This window comes from Microcaecilia unicolor, chromosome 4, assembly GCF_901765095.1.
Source record: "Microcaecilia unicolor chromosome 4, aMicUni1.1, whole genome shotgun sequence".
Taxonomy (NCBI): Eukaryota; Metazoa; Chordata; class Amphibia; order Gymnophiona; family Siphonopidae; genus Microcaecilia; species Microcaecilia unicolor.
The window spans coordinates 255,282,547-255,302,147 of NC_044034.1; the positions used below are offsets into that span (position 1 = coordinate 255,282,547).

At 44.9% G+C, this 19,601-nt stretch overlaps 1 protein-coding gene across 1 annotated transcript in view; it reads left to right on the forward strand.

The window, feature by feature from the left end:
* Positions 1-338: 338 nt before the first annotated feature.
* LOC115468036 (interleukin-1 receptor type 1-like) overlaps positions 339-19,601 on the forward strand; it is an 81,504-nt gene continuing 62,241 nt past the window's right edge. Inside the window, exons 1-3 of the mRNA XM_030199547.1 lie at positions 339-410; positions 4,315-4,567; positions 17,922-18,099. Coding sequence (XP_030055407.1) covers positions 17,929-18,099 — 171 coding nt within the window. The 5' untranslated portion in view covers positions 339-410; positions 4,315-4,567; positions 17,922-17,928. The remainder of the gene's footprint in view (positions 411-4,314; positions 4,568-17,921; positions 18,100-19,601) is intronic.

The window sequence follows — 19,601 nt, forward strand, 5'->3', positions numbered from 1 at the left end:
AAACCCGGCCATCTCTGACATTTGGGCGGCCCCAACCGTATTATTGAAAAAAAGATGGCCGGCACATCTTTTCGAAAATACGGTTGGCTCCGCCCACTTGTGGAGGCCAGCCCCGGAGATGGCCGGCCATGGAGATGGGTGGCGCCGTTCAAAATACCCCTCATTGAGACCTTGAAGTTCCATACTCTGCAATTTAAATAGTCATGTTTTGTTCACACTGACTCTAAAGTTAGGTAGACAAATCTTTTCACTATTGAGCTCTACGTATTATACATTTGGAACCACAATGCAGTGAAGATGGCTTTTAGAGAAATGTTTATATTCTCTTTTTGTTTTACAGTAAACCATGATAGCTGCATTATTAGTTACTTTATGGGTATCTTTAATAAATCCACCTTCGCTGAATGCAGGTAAGTTGAGCACGTTTCTATAATGCTACTGAAGTATTCAAAATTGACATTTTTTTCCCATCAAATGTTTTATTACTTTTATATACTGATTCTTTCTGGAGAAAAATTATTTGAATATTGCCTTTGTATAGTGCACATAGGGCCCCTTTTACCAAGCTACAGCAAAAGGGGCCTGCACTGGTGTCGTCCACGTTTTTTTTTTATGGTGCTGAGGCCTCCTTTTACCGCAGCTGATAAAAAGGTACGTTTTTCTTTTTTTAAAGAAATGAGGTGGTGATAAGGGCTCCAGTGCTAACCTGCGCACTGCCCGATTACCGCCGGGTACAAACCAGATAGACGGCACGCGGGGGTGGGAAGTACCACCAGGCTGCTGCGGTACTTCCTTTTTAGTGAGCAGTAAGCCCGCATTGGGCTTACTGCCACTTTGTAAAAGGGGCCCAAATGGTCAAAATATAAAAGGCAATTCTATAAATTTGCCACTTATGGGTAGGCATTAACCACCCTGATTTTATATATCACACCGGGATTTTTGCATGGAAATCGAAGTGTATTCTATAACAATGTACATAACCTAATTGGTTAACAAGCTAATCAGCACTGATAATCGGACTATTAACCACTAATTATCAGCACTATTGGTATTTAGAATTTATGCACAGTACTTGCTATGCATGTTCTGTAAAGTGGTGCACATAAATTCTAATGTGCGCCGAAAAGGGGGCATGGGACATGGGCGTGGAATGGGTGGTTCGTGGGCATTCTAAAAATGTATGCGTGGGGGCATTTTCGAACAGCGCGGCCATCTCTGGGGCCGGCTCCGCAAGTGGGTGGAGCCAGCTGTATTTTCGAAAAAGATGGCCGGCCATCTTTTTTTTTCGATAATACGGTTGGGGCCGCCCAAATGTCAGGAGATGGCCAGGTTTGAGATGGCCGGCCTCGTTTTTGCCCATAATGGAAACCGAAGCCGGCCATCTCAAACCCAGCCAAATCCAAGGCATTTGGTCGTAGAAGGGGCCAGGATTCGTAGTGCACTGGTTCCCCTCACATACCAGGACACCAAACCGGGCACCCTAGGGGGCACTTCTAAAAGTAAAAAAAAAAATAAAAATTAAAATAGCTCCCAGGTGCATAGCTCCGTTACCTTGGGTGCTGAGCCCCCTCAAAACCACATAGTGTGAGTGTGGTGTAGATGGGTTTGGACCAGGATGGTAAACTATGGTGATGAGTTGGGGATGGGGAAGAAGAGAGGGCTGGTGGGACTTGCAGTGCTACCCTATCATTTTTGTTACCCACAAGTCCTCCTGTGCATGCGCCATCTGCTGTGTTATTCATTTAAAGACAGCCAGACCACTTGTGTTCACAACCCGCCATGCTTTATAGACTTGGTAATTGTGCCACTTTGAGCACCCCCAATCATTTTGAAAAGTTGACTCCTATGCAGAAAATAAGTTGTACCAATGTTGCAGGAATTACCACTATTGTTAGCAGAATCTGTGGTACTTCAGGAGTCAAACACCACACACCAGAATGAGAGAGAAATCTTCTTTATTTGCCAGCAAACAAAGTAGGACATCAGCTCTAGCTCTCTCTGTGTCCTGTCCTTCTGTGTCTTGTCTCTCTCGTCTCAGCTCCTTCTCTTCAGCTCTTTCTCTAACGTAAGCTGCTTCTGCCTCTCCTTTATATAGGGTCCTAAACCCTTCTAGCCCCCCTTTCGCACCAGATGGTAAAGAATAGATTGATTACACTGTCTTGACTAATTATTACTACACATTACTTAAAATATCAGTTACATAGGTTTTGAGATATTTCCTAAACTGACCTATGACCTGGGGCCTCTCAACTAGACCAATGTGGCACCTATCTCCTGCATTTTATTATTATTATTAAATTCGCAGATTCCAGTTATAGCTTCAGACTAACTGGACTCTGGCATTCATTAAGGGGTCAAGGGGCCAGTCTTGCTTAATGGCACACAGACATGGTTTGTTATTACTTTCAGGAGGCCAGTCCTACACTTAGCTTATAATTAATCAAGGGGAGAAGACTTGACTTTCCCGGACCTCTTTCACCTAGCTAGGGACTGTGGATAATTCAAACCAATGATAGACCTCTTAAACTGCAGACAAAATCTCACTTGAAAAGTCAGACAAAGATGTAACACTGAATTGAAAAGATATTCTACATAGAAATAGAACTTATTAATTAAACAGAATAAAACATATTCTAAAATAAGCAAAAATCAGAATTCCTTATAAGACAAAATCTAAATCATCTAGAATATTTTAAATCTACTCTATCTCCTTCTAAACAGCGTTCAGTCTAATCTTTTAAAAACAGCTTGCTTGCTGATCCCTCGAGATTGTCCACTATGCCTTACTCAGGAATGGCATCCAGCTTGGTAAATAATACCTATGAACAATCCATCACTCAAAAGGGACAAGAAAGTTTCATTTCTCTCTGACCTTTCTAACCTCTAGTCTAGCAAAAGCTAGACATTTGAGCAATCAAAACCAGATGGCATTCCACCACTTTACAGGACTGAACCAACAAACAGAATTAACAAATATGATTTCTCTATCCAGGCTGCCTCACCAAAGTAAACCTCATTACAGTAGTCTGTCGTTAAGAACTGCTGCCTGAAAAACCACACACAAATCATTTGGCTGTAAGATTTTTTTTAATCTGTTTAGCTCTGTCCCTTGGTTTTCTAAACATGCTGTTCATTGTCCTCTTGTACGCAGGTCAAGCTTTCACTTTTATCTCTCTGTTCCTTGACCATGAGGATTATCTGGTTTCATAGGTCACGTGAAAGGCAATTTTTTTTGAGTGGGATACACTTAACTCTATATATTGTAAACGGGCCCGCTTCTCAGTATGGGGGAGGGAAGCTGCCTCCCATGAATAGCCAGAACTTCACAAAACTGCCACCAGGAAATACTTCAAAAACATTCCTTTATTTTCCGATTCATAAACAAAACTTCACTCCAGCGTAGAGACTTTGCTTAGTACATCAGCCATTACACAAAGACTTTGCCCCCTTCCCTGAGGGGAATGCAAGAGCCCTTTGGAAATCCCTGCTTTTTTGTCCCAGCCAGTAACAAACAAATAGTACTTGTCCCACAAGCAGGATTTCCCCTCAAGACAGTTAAACACCAAGCCGCCTTTACCTTCCAGGAGGTGCAATACTTTTGGGACTTCCTCAACCCAAGGTATTTCAGCCTGCACTGCTCTCTCCTCCTGAACTGAACCCCTCTTCCCACCAGACAGGCCCTCCGTTCATAAACAAGCCTTCCAACTTCAGAGGTTCTCAAAATAATCAGGTTTCACAAAAGAAAAACAGGCTTCTCACTTAAGCAGGGTTTAAACCAAAATAAATTCCAAAACCATGTAGGTTTCCAAACCTTCAGGGGCTGCCTTCCTCAGCTCTCAAGTTCCCATTCCATTCTGCCTTCTGCTTCTGCTCAGCCTCCTTAACCACCTCCTCCACCTGCTTCTCACCCCACCCTTCCCTCTACAGGTGGGAGGCATCATGTATTGATTACGGAGCCAGGGAACTAGGCTTCTTCCTTCTCCCTCCTCTTGTGGTCAGAGTTGGTATATACCCATCTGGTCTATCCCTGGCTCCCTTGCTGGGACGGGCAATGCCTTCTGGGAGACGGAGTTCAGGATTTTGTTGTTTCATTTTGTACCTCTGGGCTGTAGCCTTGTCCACAATATAAATGAGCATGGCTGCTCATTGAACCTAAAATTCTGCATATCTAAATGATGAAGTGCATTATCCTTTTTCACTGGAATCTATTCTGTCATAACAGTCAAAATAAATCTTCTGCTCTTTGGAATGTTTGCATGCAAATAGCCAGGATCCTATTTTTACCATTTGCCATTTTGTTTTTGTTTCTTTCAGAGTCCTGCCGGTGAATGTGGTGTGCATTATGAAGACACAATATCATTAGAAGGGCAGCCTGTTTTTCATGGATTGCCCATTCTGTGCCCGTCCACATGACAAATGATCATGGCTTCAATTTTACTTGGCACAAAAATGACAGCTCAACATCACTCACTACGGAAAAGACATGACAGGATTTATCAGGATGGGAGAATGATTAAATTTATCCCTGCAAGATTAGAGGACTCTGGATCTATAACTGTATTGCAAGGTAAGGAACTAAAGCCAATCTTACAACTGGGAAAGTCACTTTTGTAAAAGAGACGTGTCCTGAGTGCAGAATTATTTCTGCATTATATAAGTCATAGAAATATGAGGTACATTTATAGTGTAACAATAATTCAAGCATATTGGCTTACTTATTATAATAACAGTACTTAAAAAACCCATAAGGGCAGGTCTATAACTGAGCTCTCCAGTTTAGACACCTAGATGCAATGTGCTGAGTGCAAATTCTATAACATCATCTGGGTGGCATCTGCTATAGATTACTAGTTTAAGTTGGCATCTGCTTGCCAACATTAGTAACAGATAACTACTGTAGCTGAGATAATATTTAATCACCTCTCTGACCTCATGTGCAACTTTCTTTAAGTTAGTCCCATTATTTTCTAACTCCTCTTACTCTCTTACCTATCTAAGGGCCCTGTTTACTAAGGTATGTTAGCATTTTTAGCGCATGCTGAAATTAGCATGCACTAAACCGTGTAGACACCCATAGGAATATTATAGGTGTCTACAGGGTTAGCACACACTAATGCTTAGCATGCGCTAAAAACACGAATGCACCTCTAGTGTGGCTTAGTAAATAGGGCCCTATAGTTCTATCTTTGCTTATACCCTATCCTGCTTATTGTAGAACAAGGGCGGCCATCTTCCGACACAAATCGGGAGATGGCCGGCCTTCTCCTAAAGCCGGCCAAATCAGTATAATCGAAAGCCGATTTGGCCGGCTTCAACTGCTTTCTGTCGCGGAGACTGATGAAAGTTCAAGGGGGTGTGTCGGCAGTGTACCGAAGGCGGGACGGGGGCGTGCTTACGAGATGGCTGGCTTCAGCCGATAATGGAAAAAGAAAGCCGGCCCTGACGAGCATTTGGCCGACTTTACTTGGTCCCTTTTGTTCACGACCAAGCAGTGGCGTAGCCACAGGTGGGCCTGTGTCCACCCACATAGGGCTCAGGCCCACCCAACAGTAGTATACGTTTAGCGGTAGCTGGTGGGGATCCCAATCTCTGCCAGCTGAAGACTTCCCTCTGATGGCAATGAAAAAGCTGCTCTCCACGATACTGGCACCTACGTATGCTCAGTTTTCATTTCATGTCTGCTGCACAACTGCCAAGGTGGAGAGAGCATTTTTCCACCAGCTGAGATATTTTTTTGGATGGGGTGGAGAACACTTGGTGCCCACCACTTCTTGCCTAGGCCCACCCAAAATCTGCTATCTGGCTACGCCCCTCGCGACCAAGCCTCAAAAAGGTGCCCCAACTGACCAGATGACCACCGGAGGGAATGGGGGATGACCTCCCTTTACTCCCCCTGTGGTCACCAACCCCCTCCCACCCAAAAATAAATAAATAAAAAAACATTTTTGCTAGCCCTCTATGCCAAAGCCTCAAATGTCATACCCAGCTCCATGACAGCTGTATGCGGGTCCCCTGGAGCAGTTTTTAGTGGTGCAGTGAACTTCAGGCAGGCGGACCCAGGCCCATCCCCCCCTACCTGTTACACTTGTGGTGGTAAATGGTAGCCCTCCAACCCCCCCCCCCAAAACCCACTGTACCCGCATGTAGGTGCCCCCCTTCATTCCTAAGGGCTATGGTAGTGGTGTACATTTGTGGGTAGTGGGTTTTGGGGGGGATTTGGGGGGCTCAGCACCAAGGTAAGAGAGCTATGCACCTGGGACAATTTGTGAAGTCCACTGCAGTGCCCCCTAGGGTGCCCAGTTGGTGTCCTGGCATGTGAGGGGGACCAGTGCACTACAAATGCTGGCTCCTCCCACAACCAAATGTCTTGGATTTGGCCAGGTTGAGATAGCCGCTTTTAGTTTCCATTATCAGCGAAAAACCAATGGCGGCCATCTCTAACGCTGGCGATCTCTAGGGGCGGCCCAAATGTTGAGGTTTGGCTGGTCCCGACTGTATTATCGAAACGAAAGATGGCCGGCCATCTTGTTTCGATTATACAGTCGGGTACACCGGTTTACGGGGCCGTCATTAGAGATGGCCACCCTTATAGATGGCCAGCCCTGTTCAATTATGGCCCTCGTACACGCCTCCTATTAAAATGTTTTATTACATATTGTGTTGACATTGTAAGTAGTATATTATGCCATACTTTGTATTGTTATTTGAATATTTTTACTGCTGTAATTGTCTATTGCTTATGTTTGATTTATTCTTACTGTACACCGTCTTGAGTGAATTCCTTCAAAAAGGCAGCAAATAAATCCTAATAAATAAATAAATAAATAAATAAATATGCATGCTTGAATACTACACTTTAGCATTTAACCTAGAGTACTCTCTAAGTTACACATGTAAATGCTAATCCCACCCAAGCCTCACCCATGCTCCTTACCTGTGAATACCTCTTGAATTCACATGCTAAGGGAGTTACACACATCATTTATAGAATAGCACTCAGCATGCATCTAGCACTTATGTGTATAACTGTATACCTACCCACATAGGTACAGTACTAGTATTGTACAATTGAAGTGCATAAATGGTGCTTAACTTTAGGTGCAAGTTATAGGGGTATAGTGCTTTATACCTTTGGTATAATATCAATAAATACTTTGAAGGGAGAAATTCTGAGAAATACCAATACAGTAACATAGTAAATGATGCTGATAAAGGCCTCCATAGTCCATCCAGTGACAGGTGTGGCCAGAGCCACACCTGCCACTCTGTGCAGGTTATAGTTATTCATGTTTAAACACTGGTTGGCAATTTGTATTCATGACAACCATATATAGGCAGTTAAATATGATGCAGTCTTGGGACAATATCAGGCTTATTTTCGTAAGAGAAGGGCGCCCACCTTTCAACACAATCGGGAGATGGGCGTCCTTCTCCCAGGGTCGCCCAAAATCAGCATAATCGAAAGCCGATTTTGGGCGTCCCCAACTGCTTTCAATCGTGGGGACGACCAAAGTTCCCGGGGGCGTGTCGGAAGCATAGCGAAGGCGGGACTAGGCCGTGCTTAACACATGGGTGTCCTCGGATGATAATGGAAAAAAGAAGGGCATCCCTGACAAGCACTTGGCCAACTTTACTTGGTCCATTTTTTCTTGCGACTAGCCTCAAAAAGGTTCCCGAACTGACCAGATGACCACTGGAGGGAATCGGGGAAGTCCTCCCCTTACTCCCCCTCCCACCCTAAAACTTTAAAAATATTTTTTACCAGCTCTATGCCAGCCTCAAATGTCATACCCAGCTCCCTGACAGCAGTATGCAGATCCCTGGAGCAGTTTTAGTGGACACTGCAGTGCACTTCAGGCAGGCGGACCCAGGCCCATCCCCCCTACCTGTTACACTTGTGGTGGGTAAATGTGAGTCGTTCAAAACCCACCAGAAACCCACTGTACCCACATGTAGGTGCCCCTCTTCACCCCTTAGGGCTATGGTAGGTTGTACAGTTGTGGGGAGTGGGTTTTGGGGGGCTCAGCACCCAAGGTAAGGGAGCTATGCACCTGGGAGCAATTTCTGAAGTCCACTGCAGTGGGTGCCCGGTTGGTGTTCTGGCATGTGAGGGGGACTAGTGCACTACGAATGCTGGCTCATCCCATGAACAAATGGCTTGGATTTGGTTGTTTCTGAGATGGGTGTCCTCAGTTTCCATTATCGCCGAAAACCGGGGATGACCATCTCTAAGGTTGACCTAAATGTTGAGATTTGGGCGTCCCCGATCGTATTATCAAAATGAAAGTTGGACGCCCATCTGTTTTGATAATACGGGTTTCCTCACCCCTTCGTCGGGACGTCCTGTGAGGACGTCTTCAGGAAAACTTGGGCATCCCGTTCGATTATGTCCCTCCACGTGTTATAAGAGGAAAAGACTGCCACTTTGGTTCTGAAATGTAGCAGCTGAAAAGGTAAGAGAAAAAAGGTTAGCCTTCATAAGTTACAAGATGACACAGAAAGAGGAAAACAGGCAAATATACTTAGAAAAGGTAAGGGAAGTTAGAAAAGCTGTCAGGAAAGCAAAGATAGAAATGGAAGAAAAGATAGCCAGTATGGTAGAACTGGGGGACAAGACATTTTTTTAGATATGTAAGTGTTAGGAGGAAGTGCCAAAATGGCATAGTGAGGCTCAATGGTGAAGCGGCAGAATATGTAGAAGCTGAAAAGGATAAAGCTGAACTGCTTAACAATTATTTCTGTTCTGTGTTCACAGATGAAAGACTTGGGGGTAGGACCGCAGAAAACAAATGCTAATGGGAATGGATGTTTAGTACACCAGGACCGATTCTTAGAATACTGTGCTCATGTGGAGCTAGCTAAACTAAAAATAGACAAAACAATGGGACCTGATGGGATACATCTGAGGTTGCTCAAAGAACTCAGGGAAGTTTTGGTGGCTCCATTGTCTGACCTCTTCAATGCTTCCTTAGTCTCTGGAGTAGTCCTGGAGGACTGGAGAAGGCCGGATGTGGTCCCTCTGCACAAGAGTGGTAGTAAGGAAGAGGTTGGGAATTACAGGCCTGTTAGTCTGACTTTTGTGGTGAGTAAACTAATGGAAACGCTTCTAAAGCAGAGGATTATGAGGTTTCTAGAATCGAATGGACTGCAAAACCTGAGACAGCATGGTTTCACTAGAAGCAGGTCTTGTCAGACAAATGGATTGATTTCTTTGACTGGGCGACAAAACAGTTGGATATGGGAGGGGTGCTAGATGTGGTGTACTTGGATTATAGCAAAGCCTTTGACATGGTTCCGAACAGGTGACTGATAAATAAATTGAGTGCCCTCGGTATGGACACTAAAGTGACTGGATTAAAAACTGATTAAGTGGAAGGAGACAGAAGATAGTAAATGGAGTTTGCTCCGAGGAAAAGGATGTTATCAGTAGTATAATGCAGGGATCAGTCCTTGGGCCGGCTCTTTTTAACATCTTTGTGAGTGATACTGCAGAAGGACTGTCTGATAAGGTTTGTCTCTTTGCGTACAATACCAAACTTTGTAATAGGGTAGACACCCTGGAGGGCATGGATAGTATGTGGAGGGATCTGGCGAAGCTTGAAAAATGGTCAATTGGCAACTCAGATTTAATGCTGAAAAATGCAAAAATCCAAGGGAAAGGTATAGTACAGGGGGTGAAGTACTTCTGTGTATGAAAGGACAGCGAGACTTGGGGGTAATTATGTCAGATGATCTCAAGGTGGCCAAACAGGTAGAAAAGGTGACTGTCAAAGTCAGAAGGATGCTTGGGCGCATAAGGAGAGGAATGGCCAGCAGGAAAAAAGAGGTGATAGTGCCCTTGTACCAGTCTCTGGTGAGGCCCCATTTACAATATTGTGTGCAATTCTGGAGACCACACCTATGAAAAAATATAAACAGGATGGAGTCAGTCCAGAGGGTGGCTACAAAATTGGTCAATTGTCTCTTTCATAAAGTGTATGAGGACAGACTTAAGGCACTCAAAATGTATACTTTATAAGAAAGGCGAGAGAGAGGTGATATGATAGAGACGTTTAAATACCCCTGTGGCGTTAATGTACAGGAGGTGAGTCTCTTTCAAATGAAAGAAACTCTGGAATGAGAGGGCATAGAATGAAGTTTAGGCTTTGTGGCAGGGCATTATCGATATAATGTCTAAAAACGTCCAAAATCTGAATAGGAAGAAGGTAATTTTCAAAAAAATGTTTATCTTTTTTTTTTCTCAAAATACTGGTTGAACAGGTTTTGTGATTTGGACGTTTTGTTTTATGGTCCATTAAAAAAAATGTCCAAGTTCAAATGCACAAAACCAAGCCATTAGGATGTAGGAGGAGCCAGCATTTTTAGTAGACTGGTCCCCATGACATCCCAGGAAAGCAACAGGGCACCCTAGGGGCACTGCAGTGGATTTCATAAATGCTCCCAGGTACACATCTCACCCATTGCTCCCTTACCTTGTGTGCTGAGCCCCCCCAAACCCACTACCCCCAACTGTACACCACTACCATAGCCCTTATGGGTGAAGGGGCACCAATATGTGGGTACAGTGGGTTTCTGGTGAGTTTTGGAGGGCTCACAGTTTCCTCCACAAGTGTAACAGGTAGGAGGAGGTAGAAGCCTGGGTCCACCTGTCTGCAATGCACTGCACCACTACTAGACTACTCCAGGGACCTGCATGCTATTCTAATGGACCTGAGTATAACATCTGAGGGTGGCATAGAGGCTGGCAAGTAATGTTTTTAATCACATTTTGGGGGGTGGGTGGAGGTTAGTGACCACTGAGGAGTAGGGGGAGGTCATCCCTGATTCCCTCCAGTGGTCACCTGGTCATTTGGGACAACTTTTTCTGCCTTATTCATTATAAAAACAGGTCTAGCTCAAACGTCTTAGTTGTAGTCCTGGACGGTTTTTGTTTCGTTCCATTATGGCTGAAAAACGTCAAAGTGTTAGGGACGCCCAGATCCCACCCTTAACAAGCTCCTGACACACCCCGTTGTGATTTGAATGCACTTCTGATGGACCTCATAGAAAAATGTCTAGAAATTGTTTTGAAAATACCAATTTGGACGTTTTTGTGAGAAAAACATCCAAATGCAGATTTATGCCACTTTTTAGAGGTTTTTGTTTTGAAAATGAGCTCAATAGGCTCAGGAGTAATCTAAGGAAATACTTATTCAAGGAAAGGGTGGTGGACGCATGGAGTCGCCTCTTGGTGGAGGTGGTGGAGACGATGACTGTGTCTCAATTTAAGAAAGTGTGTGACAGGCATGTGGGATCTTTTAGGGAAACGAGGAGATAATGGTTGCTGTGGATGGACAGACTGGATGGGCCATTTGGTTCTTATCTGTCATCATGTTTCTATGTTTTAAAGTATTGCTAATTGTATTTAACTTGCTAATTTCAACATTAAGATGTATTCCTCTCCACATTGGGTAGCATAGCACCCTCACTAGTAGCATATGATAATAAAGTGATATACTATACACAGACTTCATCTTCATCTATCTGTAGTCAGTTGCTGAACACAGACTGTAGACGTCTATCTGGCATTGGCCTTAGGTCCCTAATATTGGAGTTGCTGAATCTTCATCTGTCTTTATCCATAGAAGTCTGTTCGGCACTTGCTACTGCTATTAATCATTTCTATAGGGCTACTAGACATACACAGTGCTGTACGAATTATATGCAGGTACTTTCTCTGTCCCTAGAGGGCTCACAATTGACCTTAGTATCTTAATACTGAAGTGGCTGAAACTTCATCTGTGCATAGCCATTTGCAGGACACAGACAATAGAAGTCTGTCAGGCATTGGCCTTAGGTCCTACTACTCTTGCCCAACATAACACCTCAACAGTCATGTTTTGTTTCCATCCTTTTTCAGTTTAGGCATCCCCTGTGTTTATTCCATTAATTTTTTTAATTCCCTCACCATTTTTGACTCCACCACTTCTCCTGAAAGGGCATTCCAGGCATTCACTCTCAGTGTAAAAGTATTTCTTTACATTACTCCTATGTCTACAGCCCTGAACCTCAATCCTTGTCCTCTAGTTCAACCGCCTTTACATCTCTGAAATAGATTTGTTTGTATATTAATACCTTTCAAGTACTTAAATGTTTGTATCATATCTCCTCTATCTCTCCTTTCTTCTAGGGTATACATATTCAGATCTTTCAGTCTCTTCTCATATGTCTTTTGGCACAAACCCCATACCATTTTTGCTGCTTTCCTCTGAATTCCCCCAATTCTTTTTATGTCCTTGGAGAGATATGGCCTCCAAAATTGGACACAATAGTTCAAGTGAGGCTTCAACAATGACTTGTACAGGGCTATCAACACCTCCATTCTTCTGCTGGTTATGCTTCTCTATATGGCTAAAACCGAGCTTCTCATCTTTCCTCCTAAACCTACCTCTCCTCTCCTCCCTTTCTCTATTTCTGTGGATGGCACTCTCATTCTCCCTGTGTCATCAGCTCATAACCTTGGGGTCATCTTCGACTCCTCTCTCTCCTTCTCTGCTCACATTCAGCAGATTGCCAAAATCTGTCGTTTCTTTCTCTATAACATCAGCAAAATCCGTCCCTTCATCTCTGAGCACTCTACCAGACAGTGGCATAGCCAGACCTAACATTTTGGGTGGGCCCAGAGCTAATATGGGTGGGCACTGTGTATATAGGTGTGAGTAGTGTTTCTTGCTACAAAATAATGCATTAGAATGCACTTGATGATGGATTTCTAAGTAGTATGCCCAGCATCAACATATGGAAAAACCAATATTTTAAAATATAGTTTACACTGTCGCACATCTTAAACTTGACCAGGCGTAAGTCTACTATAATGGCAAACATATCAACACACGACAGGATCCTACAGTATAATTTCAGAAATATCCTTCAAACTTTGCTTCTCTACCCCTTCATCCAACGCTGTAGCTCGGCATCAGCCCTTCTCATCTCTACCCTACCCCCCCCCCCCCCCCACACCCCAGCATCAGCCAGACTCATATTTGGAAAAGCGAAATATGAAAGCGCCAGTCCCCTTAGAAACAAATTACATTGGCTCCCACTAACAGACTGAATTACATTCAAAATCTGCACCCTGGCTCATAAAATCATCCATGGAGAGGCCCCGACGTATATTTCAGACCTTATAGACATACCAGCAAGAAACACAAAAAGTTCCTCACATACTTTTTTAAACCTCCATTACCCTAACTGTAAGGGACTTAAATACAAATCATTATATGCATCCAGCTTCTCCTACATCTGCACGCAACGTTGGAATGCATTGCCGATTGCCTTAAAAACAACGCACAGTCTGACAGCCTTCTGGGGGTCCCGCCGCCGTGGTCTGTCTCTTTCCTGTTCCTGTGTGCCGGGACCGGGTTATCACGTTAACGCCATCACCCGGGTCCTGACAGGAGCAGGAGAGACATAGATCTCAGCACCGGGCCCCCCTTGGAGGCTGGGCCTGGGGAATTTTGTCACCCCCCCCCCTCCAGCAGCCCTGGGCAGGGCATGGGAGTGTCCAACATATCATACACAATTTTGTAAACTATGCGCTAAAGTGCCGTGTTGAGGCTCATGCACTGACATGGTATAAGTGGATGCACCTAAATACAGGTCCATAATGCCAGCTTATGCTAATATTCTATCATAGAATCCTGGTACCCAGACGGCCTAATGGAATTTGTGCTCCCACCTACGTGGAAAGATCAGTTGAAAATTTAAATGATTTACCATACATGCTTCAGTCTATTTAAATGTAATAATACTAAGCCACTCTCCCTGCCATCTCCCCTCCTATGCCGGAGAGAGACAGAGAGTTAACCCCAGGGCTGTCCATCTGACCTGATCCCTCCCCCACATCGATAACCTGCTTTTTCACTGCTGGTATCACAAAGGCTCTGGTTCTGGGTACATTCTTTGCAGCACAGGAAAAAGAAAACATGTGAAGGCAGCCCTTGCACTGCTGATTGAAAGTAAATCACTGCCCACATGGAATTGAAATAAAACATTTCAAGTTGCAATTAGCTGTTGAGTTCATTGCCCTGATCAGCCAGAGAGCAGAGTTAACAGTGTCATGCAAATGTGCTCTCTCACCTCTGTGCCGCGGCTCCGACATGTCTGTGACCCCGGAACCCAGCTCTGCTGCAGAGACTGTAGCTGCCTCCGCTCCTCCAGCACAGGTGACACCAAGATTGGAATTTGTGGCCATTCTTTCTCTCCCTCCAGCCCCGTGCTGCCTGGTATCATCCCCTCTCCCTAGTCTTCCAATCTCTCGAGTCGCCTGCAGCTTCATTGAGAAAGCAGTACAAACACTGCTTTAGACCTGTCCCTGCCTGGAAGCCCTTCTCTCTCCTACAACTTCCCGCCTACACGGGAACAGAAAGGGAAGTTGAAGGAGAAAGAAAGGCTTCTCGGGGCAGGTCTAAAGCAGCGTGTGTACTGCTTTCTCCTGACGCAACCGGGGGATTTGAAGGCTCGGGGGATGGATGGGGGAGTGGGGGGTGATACCTGGTGCCGCATGCTGGAGAAGAGCTGCTCTTTCGGCAGCGGGGCTAAAGGCTGGCTTGCACTGATTGGAGGAGAAGGAAAACTGGGTGGGCCTAAGCTGAGATTGGGTGGGCCTGGGCCCACCCAGGCCCACCCGTAGCTACGCCCCTGCTACCAGAACCCTTATTCACACTCTTATCACCTCTCCTCTTGATTATTGTGACCTGCTTCTCACCGGCCTCACACTTAGCCATCTCTCTCCCCTTCAATCAGTCCAAAACACTGCTGTGCGACTCATTTTCCGCCAAAGTCGCTATGCTCACATTAGCCCTCTCCTTAAGTCACTTCACTGGCTCCCTATCCGTTTCTGCATTCAATTCAAACTTCTCTTATTGACCTATAAGTGCATTCACTCTGCTGCTCCCCAGTACCTCCCCACTCTCGTCTCTCCCTACGCCCCTCCTCGGGTACTCCGTTCTGTAGATAAATCTCTCCTGTCTGTCCCATTCTCCTCTACTGCTAATTCCAGACTCTGTTCCTTTTATCTTGCTGCACCTCACGCCTGGAATAGACTACCTGAGCCTGTATGTCTAGCCCCGTCTTTGGCCGTTTTCAAGTCCAAAATTAAAGCCCACCTCTTTACCACTGCTTTTGACTCCTAACCACTACTCACTTGTCCTGTCCTTTTATCCTCACCTCTTTATTCCCTTACCCTTATTGTTTTGTCTGTTTACCTATCTTATCTAGATTGTGAGCTCTTTGAGCAGGGACTGTCTTTTTTGTGTATGGTGTACAGCGCTGCGTATGCCTTGTAGCGCTATAGAAATGATAAGTAGTAGTAGTAGTAGTATTCTTCTGGCCATGGCCACCACCTTGTTACATTGTTTGCTGCCATCAGATCCTCAAGATGTGCAAAGCCAATCTCTCGCACCCTAGGCTATACTCAGTGTGTTCTTTCTAGCAAAAAAAGGTGCCGGTACTCAAAAACTAGGCCACCCTTCAGGATTGGGGTGATCACTGAGAGACCCACCCCATAATAGCCAGCCCCCCTGCAACCAGTCACAGAATCTATGACAAGACAGAATTGGTGTGTAGAGCCTGAGCTCTATCATTAAAACTTGGGGTCCATGGATCAATTTTAACAGACAATGGAAAAGGTGCCGGTACTCAGTACCCCCAAGTACCCCCTCAAAAAAAGCCCTGGGTTACACTGCTCTTTTAGATTTCTATGCCCAAAGTGCATCTCTTTGCACTTCTTTGCATTAAATTTTAACTGCCAAATATTGGACCATTCTTCTAATTTTTGTAGTTCCCCTTTCATCTTGTCCACTCCCTCCAAAGTATCTACTCTGGCCCTCATGATCAAAAGCAAACTCTGGCGCTAGAGGCTGTTAACGCCATACTAGCGCCAGAGTTTGCAGCCGACCCATGATCAGAGCCCTCGAGTGCCTGAAACAGCGCACTCGAGGGCTCTCAGCGCAAGTAGCATGCAAATGCATGCTAAACAGGGCTTCTAGCGCAATTAGCTTGCAAATACATGCTAATTGGCACTTAACGCATTCATCCCCAATGATCAGCGACCAGCGCGCCAAAGATTGGGTCGCTGGCCGCAGCAAAATCAATGCCAGCTCCGATTTTGTGGATCATTGGGGAGGAATGGTGAGCCCTGTCCAGCATGCAGTTGCATGCTGGCAGGCCCCCCTTCCCCCCCAAGGCAAACGCGAACGGGGGGCTGGAGGTCCGGTGGGTCTCCAGCCCTCGAAACCCCCAGAAATCGTTGCTCCATCACAGGGGGGGATGCACTGGGCGGGGCTACAGACCATGTAAGGGAATCGCTCCCTTACATGGTTTGTAGCCCCGTCCAGTGCATCCCAGGATGCAGTGGGCGGTGCTGGGCGCCGCCATTTTGGGCGTCGACTGACTGGAAGAGGAGGGAGGCAGGCATGCTGCGTCCCTCCTCCAACACAAGGTAGGGGGGCTGGGACGGGGCCACGGGGTGTCACAACACCACAGACCACCAGGGAATTTAAGGAGAATGCTGGGGGGAGGATTTGGGGTGGGCTGGAGGTCCACCGGACCTCCAGCCCTCCCCCTCGTCGATGGAGCAATGATTTCTGGGGGTTTCGGGGGCTGGAGACCCACCGGACGTCCAGCCCCCACCCCCACCCCCCCGTCGCTGGGTGGGAGGGTGGGAGAGGGTTTGGCCGGCGGCGGCCACGATGTTTTCTGGGGTTTGGGGGGGGCCTCGTTGTTCGGGCCTCGGGGCAGGCTGTTTGACAGGTTTGGGCTTTTGATAGCCCAGACCTGTCAAACAAGTGCGGGAGGATTGTGCTGAGCGCTCGGCACAATTCTCCCGCACTTTAAACATGATAATCAAAGATAATAGCGCTGCTTAGATTTGCATGCATTATCTTTAATCATCGATACAGAAAAGCCCTGCGCTATTTTTAGGGCGCTGTTTGGAACAGCGCAGGGCTTTTGATCATCTGGGCCTCAGTTGCATGTCCTCTGCAAAAAAGGCAAACTTTTCCTTCTAACCCTTCCCCCTTTAACAATGTCACTTACAAATATGTTGAATAGAATCAGCCCCAGTACCAATCCCTGAGGCACTCCACAACTTACCTTTTTATCCTCTGAGTAAATCCATTTATCACCACCCTCTGCTGTCTGTCAAGTCAACCAGTTTCCAATCCAGTTCACCAGTTTGGGTCCTAACTTTAGTCTGCTTAGTTTATTCATGAGCCTCCTATGAGGAACCATGTAAAAAGCCTTACTGAAATCCAAGTAGACTAAATCTAGCACATGTTCACTATTCAATTCTCTGATCACCCAGTCAAAGAAATGAATCAGGTTCATTTGGCACCATTTTCCTTTTGTATCTGTTATGTATTATTTAAAAAATTATTTCTCAACCTATGTGACCACTATCTCTGGTGAGCTAGGAGAGTTTGCTCTACACCTGTCTTTATATGTAGTACTACTATTATACAACATTTCCATTATGGGTGTGCACTGAATTTTTTTCCTTTGCTGCTTTTGTTTGGTTGTATTTTTTTTAATAATTCAAAATGAAATAAAAGGAAAAATAGAAATGAAAATAGAAATGGTTACTCTAAGCTCCTCTCAACAGCAATTTTTTTTAAAAGGCTCCATTCCAAAAGTTTTCTGTATCCCTTCTGCCCATATTCTCCGGGTCTTCCACTTCCTCCCACCATGATATTCCATTCGTGGGATTGGAATGAGCCAGGAACGATTCTCGGATTCTTCTGCTCTACTGTATAGTATTTGAAAATATAAAACATGTCTTAAAAGGTAGCCCACATTGATAACATCCCCTAAACATTATATGCCAAAGGGACATGTTTTTGGAACAGAATGATTTTAGCAACATGCCTTTATTTTTATTTCAGGAACTCAATGAATTGCAGTAAGAAATCTGTTCAGCTCATAATTTATAAGAATGATGATGGCTTGTGTTATAATAAAGAACACAGCTACCCACAGATAGTCATCATACCTAATGACAAAATTGTGTGTAAAGGTATATCACATTTCAAGGGCAAAAATGTAAAGATAAAGTGGTATAAAGTAAGTATACTTCCTTATTGCTACCATGAATATATTATAGTAATATAATGAGGTCAACTCATTATATTACTATATATCTTATGTATATCGGACTGATGATATCCCTTTAAGTGCTACCGCGGAATATCCATGAATAACTTTGAAGGTCTAATTTAGACATTTCAAATTATATCCAATATTTGTGCAGTCCACCCAGACATGTAGAGGGTAATAGACCTTTGATTTACACCTTTGGCCAACTTCTTTTAGAATGTGAAAATATTGGGATAGGTATTCAAAGTGATTTAAATGGCAAGGAGAGGCTCCTGGCTTTTTAAATTGCTTGGTTGGTGCTAAGTAGGGATATTCAGTGGCTGTTAACTGGGTAGAGCCACTGAATATTCCCATTAACCGGCTATCCCCTAACCAGCGAAGTTAGGGGTAGGCTGGGATGGAGTTTGGGTGGACCAGCAACCTAACCAGTTAGTGGCGATATTCAGTCTGCTAACCTTCTAGGTAAGTGCATAAAGTTAGGTCAGAAAAAGGGCTGAATATTCATGATGGGCGCCTGGTTAACCTTCGGCTAACGGCTGATAAGGTCCAGTAACCACCCCCCTACGATCACCCCTCTCACCCCTCCAGAACTTCAGAATCACCTTCTTAAGATCCCACCTCCCACCCACCCCACTGTATAAGTACTTAAAGTACTGCAAGGCTGCCACTACAGGAAGCAGCAGCTATTTTGAAGAGCAGGTTAACCTGGGCAGGAACGAGTTGGCATCAGTCCTGCCCGTTTCCCCCCGAGACCACCTGGAATCCACAACTAATAGGCACAGGGGACCTACAGGGTGGGGGAGAGACTGGGCCTGCTTTTGATTTTCATTAGGGCGTGGGTGAGAGGGAGGATTCTGAAGTTTCAGAGGGTGGGAAGGAGGAACTAAGGGAGAGGGATTCCTGCATAAGACTCCAAATTTTGGGTGATCCTACTCCATCATGGATGGGCACAATGTTCTCTCCATCATCCCCTGCTCTCCATTCCCCCATCCCAGCTCAGCAGATTTACTTGAAGCCTTACACTTTTACACAATGAATATTATAAATTCATATTTTGTTACAGATGGAATGCCTAATAGTGCATTGAGAGGATAGGAAGAGGATAACCAGATTTCTCTAAATTTGGGATCCTTTTCTGAACTTCCTAACATCTAGAATGTGTAGTGTACTTTTAAGTATGCTGGAAAATGACAGGGAAAGCAAATATGACTGTTTATTTTAGGAATAGTTATGTGGGTTGTATGGTATTTCATAGCCTTATTCTACTGGGATTAGTCTTGTTTTCTTCTCACAAAATAATACATGTATCACAAACTAGTGGGGAGGAGGGAGGGTTCAGTAGGGTTTAGATTGTTGGGAGGTAGAAGGGTGGGGAATGTGGATAAGTAAGGGGGGGATAAAGCACAAAATTGTTTCTTTGTTGTCAAGACTGCTCTCCACTGTTAAAGATTTTACTCTGTTGTGAATGC